At 46.9% G+C, this 18,980-nt stretch overlaps 1 protein-coding gene across 2 annotated transcripts in view; it reads right to left on the reverse strand.

Annotated features, from left to right (window-relative positions):
* Positions 1 to 4,156: 4,156 nt before the first annotated feature.
* LOC142263434 (uncharacterized) overlaps positions 4,157 to 18,980 on the reverse strand; it is a 151,970-nt gene continuing 137,146 nt past the window's right edge. The window contains exon 5 of one of the 2 annotated variants that reach the window (XM_075332215.1): positions 4,157 to 9,252. In XM_075332215.1, coding sequence (XP_075188330.1) covers positions 7,872 to 9,252 — 1,381 coding nt within the window. In that variant the 3' untranslated portion in view covers positions 4,157 to 7,871. Of the gene's footprint in view, positions 9,635 to 18,980 lie in introns of both variants that reach the window. The other variant, XM_075332214.1, reaches the window with a different exon arrangement.

The following is an 18,980-nucleotide window of genomic DNA, read 5'->3' on the forward strand; positions in this document are numbered from 1 at the left end:
CAGCGGTATCGGATGCCCTTATCTTTTAGGGATGCAAGTAGTGGCTGCAGATGTCTCCTTTTCTGTAAGGTGATCCAAGATAGATCAGGGAATAATTGGATCCGAGTCCCTTTATATTCAATTCCCTCCGAAGTGCGGGCTTTGGCCATGATAGACTCTTTTAGTTGGAAGTCATGGACACAACAAATAATGTCACGAGAGTAATTTTGAGGCCCCCTGGGGCGTAATGCTCTATGTGTTCTGTCCAATTTTATCCTTTGAGTTATAGGGCGCTCCAGTACAGTGTTGAATATGGTTTCAAGTATGGCGTGGACGTCTTCACTACCTGTAGCCTCAGGGACGCCTCTCACTCGGATATTATTACGGCGCCCCCTATTGTCTAGGTCCTCCAGATCTTCACTCCACTTTGCTCTGCTGTGTGTGCTAATACCTGGTATGTCAATTCATGCACTCTACTTTCCCACTATATCTGACCTGTTCTTTCTTTGCTTCAATATCTTCCTGACATCCTCCAGCATCTGTGTGATCTCCCCCCCCCCCTGTTTTGCACCCCCCTTTTATGACCTTTGTTTATTTTGCCTATGTTAAGCTGCACCTTTTTTTTTTTTTTTTTTTTTTTTTTTGATTGAGTGATCAAGGGGTTAGTCTTGCAACCCACCCCTTCACAGCTGAGTGCACTTGTATGTGTATATAGTGGGGCAACTAAATGTCTGCACAAGACATTTCGTCTGCACCAATACAAGTATGCACCATATAAGTATGATGCATTGAATTAGGCCAGAATTGGGCCGGAAGTGACCGGAAGGTAACAGCATACATAGTCACTGTAAACAATGTTTGTGTTTCTATTCACTCTCACCCCTATAATACTTCACTTCTCACTGCCCCCTCTGATCCCTCAAGCCAGTAATGAACTTTACATCTCTCCCTCCATCCTCCCCACCCATCTTACCTTCCCCTCACATATTTTCTTCCACATTTCACCTAGTGTCTCCAGACACACACGTCCATCTCATGGCCTCTCCTGCTCCCACCTACTAACACTCTCACTGCTTCTCCTCAGTGCTGGGGATATTGCTTCAAATCCAGGTCCTCCTCACCACATCCCTATTGTCACTTCAAACCCTCTTCAACAACCTAACACAAATTTCCGCACCCTCTCAAACCTCATACCCATTCACCCAGCCCCCGCTCCCCCAGTCCCACTAACAGGAGCTCTATGGAACGCTCGCTCTGTCTGCAACAAACTATCCTACATTCATGATCTGTTCATCACTAATAAACTCTCCTTCCTCGCCATCACAGAAACCTGGCTCACCCCCTCTGACACAGCCTCTCCTGCTGCACTTTCTTATGGCGGTCTCCAACTCTCTCACACCCCCCGCCCCAGTAACAAGCATGGTGGAGGAGTTGGTTTGCTCCTGTCCGACCAATGCTCCTTTACCCCAATTCCACTACCACCCTCTGTCACGCTCCCCTCTTTTGAGGTGCACTCCGTACGCATCTACGCCCCCTCCAACCTTCAGCTGGCTGTCATTTACCGCCCTCCAGGGCCAGCCACTGCCTTTTTTGACCATTTCACCACCTGGCTACTACATTTCCTTTCCACCGACATCCCCACCATCATCATGGGTGATTTCAATATCCCCATTGACACTTCCCACTCATCTGTCTCCAAACTTCTAACACTCGCTTCCTCCTTCGGCCTCACCCAATGGTCTTCTGCAGCTACTCACAAAGATGGCCACACGCTGGACCTCATCTTCACTCGCCTCTGTTCCCTATCTAACCTCTCTAACTCGCCTCTCCCCCTGTCTGACCACAACCTACTCACATTCTCTTCCCTCTCTTCTCCAAGTATGCAACCCCCCCTCCACAAATTTTCACACCCTCGCAGAAATATCAAACACATTGATTTACACGCCCTTTCTCAGTCCCTTCTCCCCCTCACAGACATTGCATTTCTACATGATGCAGATGCCGCTGCAACTTTATACAACACTACAATCTCTGCAGCTCTCGAATCAGCTGCCCCCCTCACACACACCAAAACCCGCACAATCAACAGGCAACCCTGGCACACAAGGCAGACTAAAGAACTTAGACGGGCTTCCAGAATTGCTGAGCGCAGATGGAAGAGGTCTCATTCCACTGAGCACTTCATTGCATATAAAGAGTCCCTCACCACTTTCAAGTCCACACTCACTGCTGCAAAACAAACCTACTTCTCATCCCTCATATCTTCTTTCTCTCACAACCCTAAACAGCTATTCAACACTTTCAATTCTCTCCTTCGTCCTCCGGCACCACCTCCCTCTCCTCTCATCTCAGCTGAAGACTTTGCCTCTTTCTTCAAGCGGAAGATTGACAACATCAGAGCAAGCTTTGGCCCACAATCACCACAGCCCCTCATCATAGCTACTCAGCCATCTTCCTCCAAATCCAGCTTCTCCACCATGACAGAAAACAATCTCTCCACTCTACTCTCAAGATCACATCTAACCACCTGTGCACTGGACCCGCTCCCATCGCACCTCATCCCCAACATCACCGCAGTCCTCATCCCAGCCCTAACCCATCTCTTCAACCTATCACTAGCAAGTGGTGTAGTCCCTTCATGCTTTAAACATGCCTCTATTACACCCATCCTCAAAAAGCCCTCCCTTGACCCATCCTCTGTGTCAAACTATCGCCCCATATCCCTTCTCCCCTACGCCTCAAAACTACTGGAACAGCATGTCCATCTTGAATTGTCCTCATACCTCTCCTCCTGCTCCCTCTTTGACCGGCTTCAATCTGGCTTCCGACCACATCATTCTACCGAAACTGCCCTAACCAAAGTCACCAATGATCTACTAACCGCCAAAGCCAAGCGACACTACTCTGTCCTCCTCCTCCTGGACCTGTCCTCTGCCTTCGACACAGTAGACCATTCCCTCCTACTACAGATTCTCTCATCTCTGGGCATCACAGACTTGGCCCTATCCTGGATCTCCTCATACCTAACCGACCGAACTTTCAGCGTCTCCCATTCTCACACCACTTCCTCATCTCGCCCCCTATCTGTCGGTGTCCCCCAAGGCTCAGTTCTTGGACCCCTGCTGTTCTCCATCTATACCTTCGGCTTGGGACAGCTCATAGAGTCCCACGGCTTCCAGTATCATCTCTATGCCGATGACACACAGATCTACCTCTCTGGACCTGACATTACCTCCCTACTAACCAAAATTCCACAATGTCTGTCTGCTATTTCATCCTTCTTCTCGGCGCGATTCCTAAAACTTAACATGGACAAAACAGAGTTTATTGTCTTTCCTCCTCCTCACTCATCTCCTCCAACAAGCCTTTCCATCACACTTGATGGTTGCTCACTCTCCCCAGTCTCACAAGCTCGTTGCCTTGGAGTGACCCTCGACTCTGCTCTATCCTTCAAGCCACACATCCAAGCCCTCTTCACCTCATGCCGATTACAACTCAAAAATATCTCCCGGATCCGTGCTTTTCTTAACCAAGAATCTGCAAAAACATTAGTGCATGCCCTCATCATCTCCCGCCTCGACTACTGCAACCTCCTGCTCTCTGGCCTCCCTTCCAACACTCTTGCACCCCTCCAATCTATCCTAAACTCTGCAGCCCGCTTAATCCACCTCTCCCCTCGCTACTCCCCAGCCTCGCCACTCTGCCAATCCCTTCACTGGCTTCCCATCGCCCAACGACTCCAGTTCAAAACATTAACCATGACATACAAAGCCATGCACAACCTGTCTCCTCCCTACATCTGTGACCTAGTCTCCCGGTACCTACCTGCACGCAACCTTAGATCCTCACAAGATCTCCTTCTCTGCTCCTCTCTTATCTCCTCTTCCCACAATCGTGTACAAGATTTCTCCCGTGCATCCCCCATACTCTGGAACGCTCTACCTCAGCACATCAGACTCTCCACGACCGTGGAAAGCTTCAAGAGGAACCTCAAGACCCACCTCTTCCAACAAGCCTACAACCTACAATAGCCTTCAGCCCAGTAGACCACTGCGCAACCAGCTCTGTCCTCACCTATTGTACCATCACCCATTCCCTGTAGACTGTGAGCCCTCGCGGGCAGGGTCCTCTCTCCTCCTATACCAGTCTGTCTTGTACTGTTAATGATTGTTGTACGTATACCCTCTTTCACTTGTAAAGCGCCATGGAATAAATGGCGCTATAATAATAAATAATAATAATAATAATAATAATGTTTGTTAGTTTCACTCAGAGCCCGAGCATAAGAGGTCACGTTCTTTTGTAATTTGATGATGTACTGTCTAGTGGTATCGTGATCCTTTTCCACTGAGTCCACTCTATCTGCTAGAAGCCCAACATCTTGGCGGATTGAGTTAATCTCTGACATACAGGTTTCTTTTACTTCCGAGATCAGGGATCTGAAGTCTTCCTTGGTAGGAAGGAGATCCAGATACTTTTTTAATTTTCTGTGGTCAAAATGGTGTTCCATATCTCCCGGCTCAGATTCTGATGGGGAGTCGCGTGACCCTCCTCCGTCTTCCTGTTGAGACATCAAAGCAGACAGCGAAGGCGTAGAGTCTAGCTCCATATTCACAGAACCCGACTGCGTAGTTTTATTTTTCGCTTGATTGCTTTTATGGGTTGATTGTTGTCGTGACTTTGGTGGCATGGGGTCACTCACTGCACGGTCTCTTTTAGTAAGAAACTTGTCTAGAGGGGTCACAAACGACTGCCCCCCTTTCAGTCTATATGACCAGCTTGGACCTCTTCTCCTCCTCACCCCAGCCAGATCGTCACCTGGTCTGCACAATATATTATGTCACCTTTCAATATTGTTTATAGATGTAAGACCGTTAAAGTTATAGTTGTTCACTTATGTCCTCTATCTGGGCGGTAAGACAAGCCCCCCTCTACTCAGACAGTATACAGGGGTGCACATCTCTTTCATGGCTCCGTTCTGTGAAAATCTCTTTTGCAGCAAGTTATTATTCCAATGTCCACAAGATGGCAGCAGAGTACAGTGCAGAAAGTGAGGGATTTTTCTATATAGAGAAAAGGCAGGCTCTGAAAAGACAGTTATACAGCACTACCCCGAATTTTCTTCCTTCTCCCTTCTTAACTTATATCATGGAAGAGGAAACCGTAGCACCCCTCTCCTTGTACTACCACAGGATCAGACTTGAGTCAGGGGTTAACTCTTCAGATGTTATAAGGGCACCGGATGTTATCAGATCTCAGGGCTTACTTTCTTCTCTGGAGGTCTTAGCTTTCCCTCTTCTCCCCCCCTCCAGGTAAACCAGCCTCAGCCTCCTCCACACCCGTATGCAGCCCCTGTGTTTCTTATCAGAGCAATGCGACTCGTGCTGCGGGGGTGAGGGTTAATTTACAGCCCTAGTGAATAATGGTGCTCTCGTGCATGGCACTGGCTTTAGAGCCAGGGGGTGTATGTGTCCTAGGACCAGCCAGTTACCCGGCTGGTTGTCGCCCCTATGCACGGGGGATTTCCACTCACCAGCCTCCTCTCTCTTGCCGGTCGCCTGTCACTTCACTGCCTGCTTCCAGCCGGCTCTCTCTCAGGCCCGACAGTCACCAGGCGGCTCCCCCTCACTGTGTCTGGCTCGTGCTCCACTCTGCTTCAGTGTCTCTCCCTCCTCCAGGCCGGGTAAGTGTCTGCTTCTCCTCTGCTTTGGGACTTCTGGGTATCCCTTCCTCCCTTGTGTTCTTCCCGGATTTTCAAGCCTCTGCTCCCTCTTCACCCGTCGGCTCTCCTTCCTCTGGGCGGTTTTCACCGCACTCCTGGTCTCAGCGTCTGCAGCGTGGTCCCAGGCCTCCCTGGAGAATGATGTCTGCTGGGATTCAGGTAGGGTCCTGTCCCACAATACTCGTCTCCTGGGGTCCGCTGGCTCTCAGGGACGGTATATGGAGGCTTCAGATGGATCTAAGTCGGGCAGGGGCTCAGATGTCTCTGGATGTCTCAGAGCTCTGTCAGATACATCCTCCTGCATCGGCGGCCATTTTGGACTCGGGGTTTCTACCTTTCAATGTAGCAGGGTATAGCAGCTGGCATTTTACTTTTTTGTTGTACAGGAATGAGCATATTTTACTGAATTCCTTTTTCCTTTTGGAGACTTCAACCGAATAATCTCCAAAGATTAAGTTTGTTGCCTTGATATTGCAGTGGGCGTTTTCGGTCTCTAAAGGCCTTCGGTATTTCCTCTTTGTGTTTGTACTCGAGGTACTTGATTATCACCTGCCTGACTCTTGGTAAGGTTTTCTTATGTGGGTTTTGACCCTCTCCTATATTCGCCTCCTGTTGTCTCAGTGGTCCCACTCTGTGGGCTCTTTCCACTCAGATTCAGATATTCTCTGTTATGTTTCTGACAGTCTAGTTACATGATCATTTAGCTGCTTTTGCATAGCAGCTAGTGATGCTACCTTAATCTCTTTAGACAGATGAGATGCCACTTCTTCAGCTAGTTTTTTATAGTCCACATTAAACTCGTGTGTACTTCTTTTGTCCTACAGGTGGTGCTGCTTTCTTGCATCTCCTTGTCTGCACTGATCCTTTGCCTCCCTCTCCCAGTAGCTTGCAGGTTTGTGATAGCAGTGTACCAGGATGCTTTTTATTCCCTTTGTTAGGGGTATTATAGCTTGCATTCAGCTTTTGGTGGATCTGGTCAGAGCTGTTCGCCATGTTCTGCTTGTCTGTGTTTTCATCCAGCACTTCTGTTCCTCCATGCACCCCTGCCTTGCCGCCATCTTCCTCCTCCTCTCTCTTCTCCCTCCATATCACCCTTATCTTCCCATTGCGATCCTCCCTCTTTGTTCCCCTGCATCCATCTCTCTCCAGCTCCTTCCTCTGTCACCCCACTCACGTCTCCCTCATCTCTCCGGCTGTTTTACCGCGTCTTGCGCCTGAAACTCTGGCTCCTCCCCTGTCAGACTCACCAGCGCCATGCTGGTTCCTTCCTCTCCTCGCGGCCCGTCAGTGTCGCCGCTTCTCCCAGATCCCTCTCCGCCGCCGGCACTCCTTAACAGGTACCGTTCCATAGCTGCCACCTTCCGGTTGCCCACTGTGTTGTTCTCGGCTCGGCCACTTGATCGGGGGAGCTTGTATCAGTCGGTTTCTCTGGGGGGGGGGTGGGAGATTCCCCTCTATACTTCCACCTCAGCCAGGACTGGATCCAAAACTCCGTGGGGTGCCATTTTAAAAGTGATATTCCTTCAAAGAACTGTCCAATACATAGGCCCCTGAATGTCACTTGAAAACAAGTATGCCCCTAAAAAAATAAGTTGTGTAAATTGCTCTAAAATAATCAAAGCTAAAACTTGCTGCTAAATGTTTAACCCTTTTGGCAAAATAAAAGGACATCTGACGGATAAGGGTGCTTTCACACTACATTCCTCTCCCCATTCATTGGTCCTATTGGAGCTTCCGTCCGAACCCCCCACAAAACAGGATTCTGACGTATGCACTGACAGAATCCAAGTGTGCTCGGTCGCGCCCCATTTTTGGCGTATACGCCTACTGGAGGCGCACACCCAGGTGTAGAAGTCTGCGTCTGGGTGTCAACCTCCAGTAAGCATATAGCCCCGAAAATGGTGCACAACAGACTTCATCTGCACCATTATAGTCAGTGGCCCCATCAGCGCATATGTCCAAATCCCGTTTTTTTTTTTTGAGGGGAGGGGTTCGGATGAAGGCCTTGACAGGATCACTGAACAGGGAGAGGAACTCAGTGTAAAAGCACCCTTAGGCTGACATAGTAGACAGAAGGTAAATGTTACGTATCAACTTCTTTTTATGCAATATAATCCTTTGTTTTATTGGTATAAACATATAACCAAAAAATTAGGTTGTCACCAATAGGTTAACATGGCTTCTTCCCAGTGTGAGTTCTTTGATGTCTAACAAGTTGTAATTTCCTAAGAAAACATTTTCCACATTCTGAACATGAAAATGGCTTCTCCCCAGTGTGAATTTTCTCATGTGTAAAAAGAGAAGATCTATCTGTAAAAGATTTCCCACATTCTGAGCAAGAAAATGGCTTCTCCCCTGTGTGAAGCCTCTCATGTGTACGAAGAGAAGATCTATCTGTAAAAGATTTCCCACATTCTGAGCAAGAAAATGGCTTCTCCCCTGTGTGAAGCCTCTCATGTGTACGAAGAGAAGATATATCTGTAAAAGATTTCCCACATTCTGAGCAAGAAAATGGCTTCTCCCCTGTGTGAATTCTCTCATGTATAACAAGAGACAATTTGCGACTAAAACATTTCCCACATTCTGAACATGAAAATGGCTTCTCCCCTGTGTGAATGCGCTCATGTTTACGAAGAGCTGATCTAGCTGTAAAACATTTCCCACATTCTGAGCAAGAAAATGGCTTCTCCCCAGTGTGAATTCTCTCATGTGTAAAAAGAGAAGATCTATCTGTAAAAGATTTCCCACATTCTGAGCAAGAAAATGGCTTCTCTCCTGTGTGAAGCTTCTTATGTGTACGAAGACAAGATCTATCTGTAAAAGATTTCCCACATTCTGAGCAAGAAAATGGCTTCTCCCCTGTGTGAAGTCTTTCATGTGCACGAAGAGAAGATCTATCTGTAAAATATTTCCCACATTCTGAGCAAGAAAATGGCTTCTCCCCAGTGTGAAGCCTCTCATGTATACGAAGGGAAGATCTATCTGTAAAAGATTTCCCACACTCTGAGCAAGAAAATGGCTTCTCCCCTGTGTGAAGCCTCTCATGTCCACGAAGAGAAGATTTATCTGTAAAACATTTCCCACATTCTGAACATGAAAATGGCTTCTCCCCTGTGTGAATTCTCTCATGTGTAAGAAGATCAGATTTGCGACTAAAACATTTCCCACATTCTGAACATGAAAATGGCTTCTCCCCTGTGTGAATTTTCTCATGTGTGACAAGATGAGGTTTATGATGAAAACATTTCCCACATTCTGAACATGAAAATGGCTTCTCCCCTGTGTGAATTCTCTCATGTGCAACAATTTGCGATTTCTGACTAAAACATTTCCCACATTCTGAGCATGAAAATGGCTTCTCCCCTGTGTGACTTCTCTCATGTCTAAGAAGACTAAATTTCTTCATAAAACATTTCCCACATTCTGAGCATGAAAATGGATTCTCCCCTGTGTGAATTCTCTCATGTGCAACAATTTGCGATTTCTGACGAAAACATTTCCCACATTCTGAGCATGAAAATGGTTTCTCCCCTGTGTGACTTCTCTCATGTCTAAGAAATTGAGATTTGCTAATAAAACATTTCCCACATTCTGAGCATGAAAATGGCTTCACTCCAATGTGAATTCTCCAATGAATAGCAAATTTCGTTTTATCTGTAAAACATTTCTCACATTCTGTGCATGAAATAGTCTTCAACCTGGTGTGCGCTGTTTGATCTTTCACACTTCTGACACTATTGTTTTGCTTAACTGTCTTTGATGGATTAGGAGATAGTTCTTTAACAGGATCAGATGATAGTTCTTTCCGATGATTGGCTGAGAGTATATTTGAGATGTGTCCTTGCTCTTCATATGTATCTTGTGTGATGCTACAATCATCTGCTTTAAAATATGAAGGTATCAAATGTCCTTCGGAGATACTGGCACAGTCATCTGCCAAGAAGAAAACGGATTTGATTTTTAAACAAAATAAACTTAAATTATAGTAATCTAAATATGAAAATTACAAATTAAAAGCAAAAAATGTCATAGAAATTGTATTGCATTCTATTAATAACTGTCTAAAGCAGGGGTCTCAAACACGGGGCCCGCGGGCCGCATGCGGCCCTTCAGGCGGCTTCTTGCAGCCTGCAGGCCTGTGGACCCGTTAAAGATGGCGACCGGTGCAGGGGCCGCAGCCACCAGCTATTTATTTCAGCTTACAGTTTTGCCTTTGCCGCGCACAGTGAAGTTCTCGCTGCAGAATGCAATAACAGCTGCCTGCCAATCAGAGGAAAGCACCTGCTGCATATGATCTCAGATGCTTGCCTGTGATTGGCTAGTGGCTGTTGTGCAGTGAGAACTACTCTGCACACGCCGGCAGAAAGTTCAGCGGTGACAGCAGCTGTGATCATTACCGGGTGCACGTGCCTGCGATGGAGGATAGGTGAGCAGAATGTTTTTGTGTGTGTGTGTGTTTGTGTGTGTTTCTGTTGCTGGCTATGGTTGCACAGGGTGTGTGTATGTGTTAGCTGAGGCTGCATAGGGTGTGTGTGTGTGTGTGTTAGCTGAGGCTGCACAGGGGGTGTGTGTGTAATGTATTAGCTGAGGATGCACAGGGGGTGTGTGTGTGCATGTGAGCTGAGGCTGCACAGGGTGTGTGTGTGTGTGTTAGCTGAGGCTGCACAGGGGGTGTGTGTTAGCTGAGGCTGCACAGGGTGTGTGTTGCTAGCTGAGGCTGCACAGGGTGTGTGTGTGTTGCTAGCTGAGGCTCAATAGTGTGTGTGTGTGTGTGTGTGTGTGTTCACTACAAGAAGACGACATGCATGGGGCACATTACCACAAGAAGGGGACCTGCATGAAGCACATTACCACAAGAAGGGGACCTGCATGAAGCACATTACCACAAGAAGGGGACCTGCATATGGGGCACATTACTACAAGAAGGGGTCATGCATTAGGCACATTGCTACAAGGTGGGACCAGGATGGGCACATTGCTACAAGAAGGAGTCCTGCCTGGGGCACATTACTACAAGAAGGGGAGCTGCATGGGGAACATTGCTACAAGGGGACAAGGATGCGCACATTTTTACAGAATGGGGAACAGGATGGGGCACCATGAGGCATCTTGTAGTAGCAGCACTGATAACTGCTACTACAAGATGTTCGCCAAAATTACTATGTGGTGCTTATTGTAAATCTCTATTACTTACAAAAAGGGGGAAAAAAAAGTATGTATATGTGTGTACATTTTACAAAAAAAAGTACACATTTGTTATAATAGACAAATGAAAAATGTTCAAAAACAGTGATCCAGGGGTGTATAGAAAGAAAAAAATGGTACCGCTACCAATGTCACTTTGTCCTGAACAGAATGCCGCCCCTCAAATTATTTTTTTTTTCTATGTGCGGCCCATACACCCTCAGAGTTTGAGACCCCTGCTCTAAAGTGTCATTAAAAAAATGTGATGATTGCCTAGGAAATCAATTGTAATAATGTGGATTACTGATCACTGCTCAGTGCAAACATCACATGTCAAACAATAAAACATTTGTCATTGATCGGATATTTTATACCGGCGTAAAGATTATCGTTGTTGGCAACGTATCCCTTTGTGTAAATAGAGAATGTTCTACAACATAAAATGCATAAGAGAACAGAAAAACCATAAGTATACATCAAAATGAAAGTTAATGAGCCTCAAACTTGTTATATCATCAGTTATATTCTCCCTGCAGCCGGTCTCTTTCAGCCTTCAGGGACAGTAGAGGGTTGCATCAGACGTCTCTCTCTGAGCAGTGACTGTTAGGCTATGTGCGCACGTTGCGTACAAGCCCTGCAGAAATTTCTGCAGCGATCTGAAGAGCACATGTGCGCTTTAGATCGCTGCAGAAATGTCCGTAGTGAGCGCCGATTCCATGCGCTCTGCCTGCAGCTCCTGCCATAGACAGAGCAGGAGGTGCTGGCAAAGCGCAGGAAAGAAGTGACATGTCACTTCTTTTTGCGCAGCGCTTCGGCAGTAGCCGAAGCGCTGCGCTCTTAGACGCCACGTGCGCACGGCCCCTGCACAATCTCCATAGACTGTGCAGGGGCCGCAGGACGCATGCAGTTACGCTGCGCTACAAAGCGCAGCGTAACTGCATGTTTTTACGCAACGTGCGCACATAGCCTTACAGCTCCTTGCACCGCCTCGGTGACTACCTCAAGTTGCACAGTGCAGGGTGGAGGAGCCATATGTTCGTGTATTAGGAAGCGATGGTATTGCAGCACACATAAGGCTGGATAAACCCAGGGAATTTTCTGCTTTCCCTTATAATCTACTCTTGGCTGTGACTATGGGATACTTCTCACATAGCGAGATCGCTGCTGAGTCACGGTTTTTGTGACGCACCAGTGACCTCAACAGGGTCAATAGATAACAATAAATAATAGATAAATAAATCAATAGATAACAGGGTTAAAGGGATAGTTAATCAACAAATTTGTCCTTTACAATTAGTTTATATTATCGTGTGTGCATAACCTATCTCACTAAATGCCCGATTGGAATCCCATGCAAGGGACAATGAATGCGATTGCACTATAGATGTTTAATCAAATGCGATTTTATTGTGAAAAAAATCTATAAAACATATAAAAAGGTGGAAAACAGGGAGCCACCAGGGGGGACATAAACCAAAGTGCTGAAGATGATAATATGTATAATTATAATAAATAATCCGCCAATTGTTATAATACGCTGTAATTATACAATTAATATTTGTATAATATATAAACTATTACATATACTATTAATAAGGTCAATTATCAGTATCCATTTATAGACAGAATTTAATAAGTATATAACAATTGAAGATTGCGCTCGTGAAACTACAAAAAAATTAAACCTTATAGCCGCATCCCCTAAAAGCTGTGTCTGTGTATCGTGGATAACCAAGTGTATACACCACCCACAGAGCCAATTAAGCTGCAGCGTACAAAGGAAATAGAATGCGCATAGGTATATGCGACCCGTCAAACAATATACCCGCATGTGAGGGAGATGGCACTAAGCTGTGGCTATATGTCCGATATCGTTAGCATATAAGTGAAAGGCCAGCTGGCTGTGCTCATATAAAGGCTCCATAGTAACCCAAAATTTGACACATTGTCCTCATCACATGCAGGTATACCACAGACATGGCATCACATATAACACAAGCAAAAGATCATATTAGCGATATTAACGATCCTGTGAAAAACGGTCTATTAATAGAATCAATAGCATTGAAAAATAGCATTTACCTTATTACATTCAGTATATAATGCGCATAGGTATATGCGACCCGTCAAACAATATAACTGCATGTGAGGGAAATAGCACTGAGCCGCGGCTATATGTACATTATCATCATTAGCATATAAATAATAAGCCAGCTGGCTGTGCTCATGTGACGCACTGGCCTATCAGGTCGTCACAGGGTATTGTGCAATCTGCCCTCCTGCACAGTATACACCCTCCTTGGTTACGGGTCCTGGTTCTTTGGTGTTGCTAACAGCTTAGCCAATCAAAATCCTAGGAACACCTTACACTGTACCCACCAGACACACCATTGGGGGGCCTGAAGGGAATAGGACCACCCACTTGAGGGGTTGGTAAGGGGAAAGTGAAAAAGTGACAGCTGAGCAAAGGAGAGTGGAGCAAGAGTAAGGAGGCTGAGGTGACTCTCTGAGAGGGAGCGGTCACTGGCCTGTAGCAGGGCTCCTGTAGTTACTAGGTGGCAGACGTTTGTCTGGACCCGGTAGGAGCTGGAACCCCGGTCGCAGGGGATTGTGTCAAGGGGCACGGACTGCCGAGGAGGGCAGCCGGCGGCCTTAAGCTATCACTGGGAAGGGGCCAGGGCACGACGGGGTACGTGGACCCTAGGCCGGAAAGTAGCTTCACGCATTCCGGTAATTTACCCGACGGGGGTGAAGACTTCAAGATTCATCCCCAACCCGCTCCAAAATCGGGGTACTAGCGCACCAATGGGATAGGACTTTTCCAATACAGTCCAAAGAAATCCTACGCGTGAACCCTGAGAGCAAGCTCACTCCGTTAGCCATACGGGTGAGCGGGACCAGAAGAGTTCCATACTTTAGGGTCCAAATAGAGACAAAGGTGCCAAGGAAAGGGCCACAGGCTAACAGCAACACCAAGGGCACGGACCCAAGCGTACTCCCTACAAGCTGCAGTGGTGCTCAGAACTCTGGTTTACAAGCTGTCTTTATTGTTATTCCTGGACTGAGTGAGTACACTGAAAAACCCTTTTCCTATCCCCAACGGCACCCCAACACCAACAACCCAACGGGCCCCGGGAAACAAACCCCCTACCCACGGAGTGGTTAAACACCCTGCTGCTACGCCATCTTCACTGGGCTCCCCAACAGCAGCGGTGGTCCCTCACATTACCACGGACCGTGGATGGCGTCACAAACTTTCTAACCTCCTTTTGTACATTCCCCCCCTCGCCTCTTTTAATTCGAGTGTCTGCACGGACCCCCCAGATCCGGAGACCCCTCAAGCCGCCGCGGCTCCGAATCCGAGCGGCTCGGCCTCTGGCACGGGGGCGGTACACTCATATATAGTCTATGTGGTAACTCAAAATTTGACACATTGTTCACATCACATGAAGGTATACCACAGACATAGCATCACATATACCACATGCAAAAGCTCATATTGGCGATATTACCAATCCTGTAAAAAACTGTGTTAATAGAATCAATGGCATTGAAAAACAGCATTTACCTTAAGGCTGGAAACACATCTATGCGAGTAAAATCGGTCCGACTGGGCTGAAAAAAACTCGGCTGATTTTAGTTCACGTTAAGTCCGAGTGCAACGCAAGTGCGATGCTTTTTCTGAATAAATTAATGATTTTACTAGCGTGTGTAATGCGTGTGTAAAGCGTGTGTAATGCGTATTTTTTACTATGTCATCTGCCATTCAGCTCTGCTACATGGCCGCTGACAGCAGACACAGACAGCCATGTAGCAGAGCTGAATGGCAGATGACAGCAGCTTTTACTATTTACGCGCTACTCACCTCAGTTGCTGCGTGGAGCTGACCGGAGCGGCGGTGAGTAGCGCGATCAGCTGAGCTGTCACTGAGGTTACCCGCGGCCACCGCTGGATCCAGTGACAGCGGGTAACCTCAGTGACAGCTCAGCCGATCGCGCGGCTGTCTTCATTAGCTGCGTGGAGGTGACAGGAGCGGCGGTGTCTTCTGCTGCTCCTGTCACCTGCATGCAGCTGAACTGGTTGTGACGCTGGAGGACCGTGGATTACGCCGGGCATGGAGGGCTTTTTGGGGCTGATTAAATTGGTGATGAGGGAATTTGTGTTTTTTATTTCTAATAAATGATTTTTTCGGGTGTGTGTGTTTATTTACTGTAATTTACAGATTAATCATGGAAGGTTTCTCGGGGAGACGCCTGACATGATTAATCTAGGACTTATTGGCAGCTATGGGCTGCCAATAACTCCTTATTACCCCGATTTGCCAACGCACCAGGGCAAATCGGGAAGAGCCGGGTACTGTCCCAGAACTGTCGCATATAATGTATGTAGCAATTCTGGGCGGCTGCTGACTGATATTGTTAGGCTGGGGGGCTTCCCATAACGTGGAGCTCCCCATCCTGAGAATACCAGCCTTCAGCCGTATGGCTTTATCTGGCTGGTTTTAAAATTGGGGGGGACCGCACGGCGTTTTTTTAAATTATTTAATTATTTATTTCACTGCACAGTATAGACCCGCCCACCAGCTGCTGTGATTGGGTGCAGTGAGACACCTGTCACTCAGCGTGGGGGCGTGTCTCACTGCAACCAATCATAGGCGCCTGTGGGCGGGGAAAGTAGGGAATACGAAATTGATTAATGAGCGGCCGGCTTTTTCAAAATAGTAAAAGCCGCCGCAGCAGTGTGACCGCCGTGCAGCGCCGCGCCGGGGATCGGTGAGTATGAGAGAGGAGGGGAAAATGACCGACAGACTGTGAGAGAGGGACAGAGATAGTGACGGACCGACAGAGAGAGAATAGAGACCGAGAGGGAGAGACCGACTGACAGAGAATAGTGATTGACAGACATTGTGAGACATCACTAGTTTCCAGTGTTTTAGGAAACATGCGAGAAATGTATTTAGAAAATCGGATGTCACTAGGATGGTGTGAGTGCCGTCCCGTGACATCCGATTTTTTACACGCTCCCATAGACTTGCATTGGAGAGACTCGCAGTAGAAACTCGCAAAAAAGCAGCATGCTTCGATTTTTTTCTCAGTCCGATTTGGAGTGAGAAAAAAATCGCTGATGAGAGCTGAATCATTCACTAACATGTGTCCGATTCCAATGCCGAGATTTTCTCGCATTGCTCTACTGCGAGAAACTCGCAAGTGAGAAGCAGCCCTAATACATTCAACAGCATTGGCGTGTCCCTACACCTCTCACGTACGTTTCACTAATGCTTTCTCAAAGAGGCATGTCAGGGTGGGGTCAAGCCGTCTATATAAACTACCCATAACCAATTAAAACGATGCAGTTTAATTAAGAACCTGTGCGTTACATATATTTTGGGACTGGCCAGTGTTACAGCAGTTTTGGGAGGGGGTAGGGAGAGTGATCAGGCATGTGACTGGATATACGCAGACCCTGGGCCCGGAACTCTTCCTGCTCCAATTATCCGGGTCCTCTGTCCGTGCATACAAAGGGTCTCTAATAAGCTTTCTGGTGATGGCCGCCAGGATGTGCATCCCTCTGAAGTGGAGATCCTCCTCCCCGCCGACGTTATCAATGTGGGCAAACAGGGTGAACGAACTGTTGTACATGGAGGACCTGACGGCGTCTCTCCATGACAGATATGAGGCCTTTCACGGGACATGGTTCTCCTGGATCGAGTTTAAATACTCTAATGACTACGGCACTTGGACACCCCCTGACTGAGGGAGGGCCTATGATGCCTAGGGACGGAGGTGTTCTGAGAAGGTTGATCCCTGCTTTGTGTCCGTTCGAGCCCCAGTGTTTCCCTCTTCCCTTCCCCTTTTTCCTTTTGTGTCTTCCCCCTCTTACTCGTCACTTGTCAAATCTTTCTTGTCTTAAGCGGGCTTTACACGCTACGATTTCGCTACAGTGATCTCGTTGGGGTCACGGATTTTGTGACGCACATCCGGCCGCTGTAGCGATGTCGTAGCGTGTAACTCCTAGGAGCGATTTTGGATCGTTGCAAAAACGTTCAAAATCACTCCTCGTTGACATGGGGGTCTACTCCCAATTATCGCTGCTGTCGCTGAGGCGAAGTTGATCCTCGTCCCTGCAGCAGCACACATCGCTACGTGTGACGCCGCAGGAACGAGGATCATCTCCTTACCTGCCTCCGGCCACAATGCGGAAGGAAGGCGGTGGACGGGATGTTACGTCCCGCTCATCTCCGCCCCTCCGCTATCATTGGGCGGCCGCTTAGTGACGTTGCTGTGACGCCAAACGGACCGCCCCCTTAGAAAGGAGGCGGTTCGCCGGTCACAGCGACGTCGAAGGCCATGTAAGTACGTGTGACGGGGGTGCGCGATTTTGAACGCGACGGACAGCAATATGCCCGTCGCGCACAAACGATGGGGGTGGGTCTCATGCTAGCGATATCGGACCGGATATCGCAGCATGTAAAGCCACCCTTACTCGTTTCTTTCTTCTCTTATTCTTAATTTACCCTGGTTTTCCCGTATTATAAAAATTTTCGGGTAAACATGGAGGGGTCAAAGTGTAGAAATTTTCATGTGACACAGTTAGTCTGTTATTAGATGTCATACAATGGATGTGAAATGCACTGAAATTGATTAATTTTGGAATGTTTCCATGTTTATAGTTAAATAAAGAATTTAAAAAAAAAAAAAGAACCTGTGCGTTTCTCAGGTGATTATGGCGCATGGAGCTCCGACTGCTCACCTCCATTCAAATCACTTCTGCATTGCGCGCGCTGGAACGCAGGTGGAACCATCAGCTTCAGCACTTAGGTTTATGTCCCTCCTGGTGGCTGCGTGTTTTCCACTTTTTTGGATGTTTTATATATGTTTTCACAATAAAATCGCATTTGATTAAACATCTATAGTGCAATCGCATTCATTGTCCCTTGGATGGGATTCCAATTGGGCATATATTGAGTTAGTTGTTAAAGGGGACCTGTCAGGTGCAATATGCATCCAGAACCACGAGCAGTTCTAGGTGCATATTGCTAATTCCTGTCCTTGTATACACTAGCATAGATAAAGGGATATTTAGAAAAAGTATTTCTAAAGATCTTTATCTCATGCTAATGACCACGGGGGACTAGTCCCATGGGCGTTATATCCCCCCGAGTAGTCCACCTTCTTAGCATGTTAGTATGCCCACCAGGGCCCACAGGGGCGTATTAACTTGCTATTCAATTCAGCATCACCAGTGGTGACGCGCGTACCTGTGTTTGGTGCGACCGCATTTCTGAATGCCGGGCACTTCCGGTCAAGCGAAGTATGAAGCCGGGTGTATGTGTCCCAGCTTCAGAGAGGTCTAATGCGCATGACTGGAAGTGCCTGGCATTCATAAGAGCGTTGGCCGGGAACGCTGGTGACGCATTAAATGTTAGTACACCCCTGTGGGGTAAAATCTGGGATCTATGGAATTCCTCTCCCAGCACACTCACAGAAACTTGAGAGAGAGGTTAATGTAGCTAATGATTCTTTTTTTGCAATTTGAAGGTGTGACATCCTCCAGTGGCAAATAGTGATAGTATGGTTATACTTTATTTTTGTCTGTTGTGTTATTTCTGTGATCTTTAGTTATGGCTATCTCAGACTAATTCGGAATAAGCTGCCTGCATGTCTATCACAGAGATACGTTGATTGTTCCAATGTTAAAGTAGATAGACGATAATGTTGCACCAGAGATGGTTGAGATTAGCTTTTATGCTTGATTTGTACTTTATAATTGTTTTTTGCTATTTACAATCTGTGGTGTACCATGTCTGACTTGACTATTTTGTTAAAACGAAGTTAAAAAAAAAAAAAAATTACTGCTGCTACATACGTTACATATTAATCCTGGAGCCATGATGGATATCATAAAAAACACCAAATGAGGTTTCTTATGTGTCATTGATGATCTATCATCTGTTTATTCTTAAATTTATATTGTAGATGCACAGCCAGGGTTATCACACATACCGCTATCACACTGTCAGCCATATATAATCCGTATTTTAGCTGAATGAGGGAATTTATGGAAACAAAAACTGAGAAAACACATAAAACAAAGG

The sequence above is a fragment of the Anomaloglossus baeobatrachus genome, unplaced genomic scaffold, assembly GCF_048569485.1.
Source record: "Anomaloglossus baeobatrachus isolate aAnoBae1 unplaced genomic scaffold, aAnoBae1.hap1 Scaffold_2577, whole genome shotgun sequence".
In the NCBI taxonomy this organism is placed as follows: Eukaryota; Metazoa; Chordata; class Amphibia; order Anura; family Aromobatidae; genus Anomaloglossus; species Anomaloglossus baeobatrachus.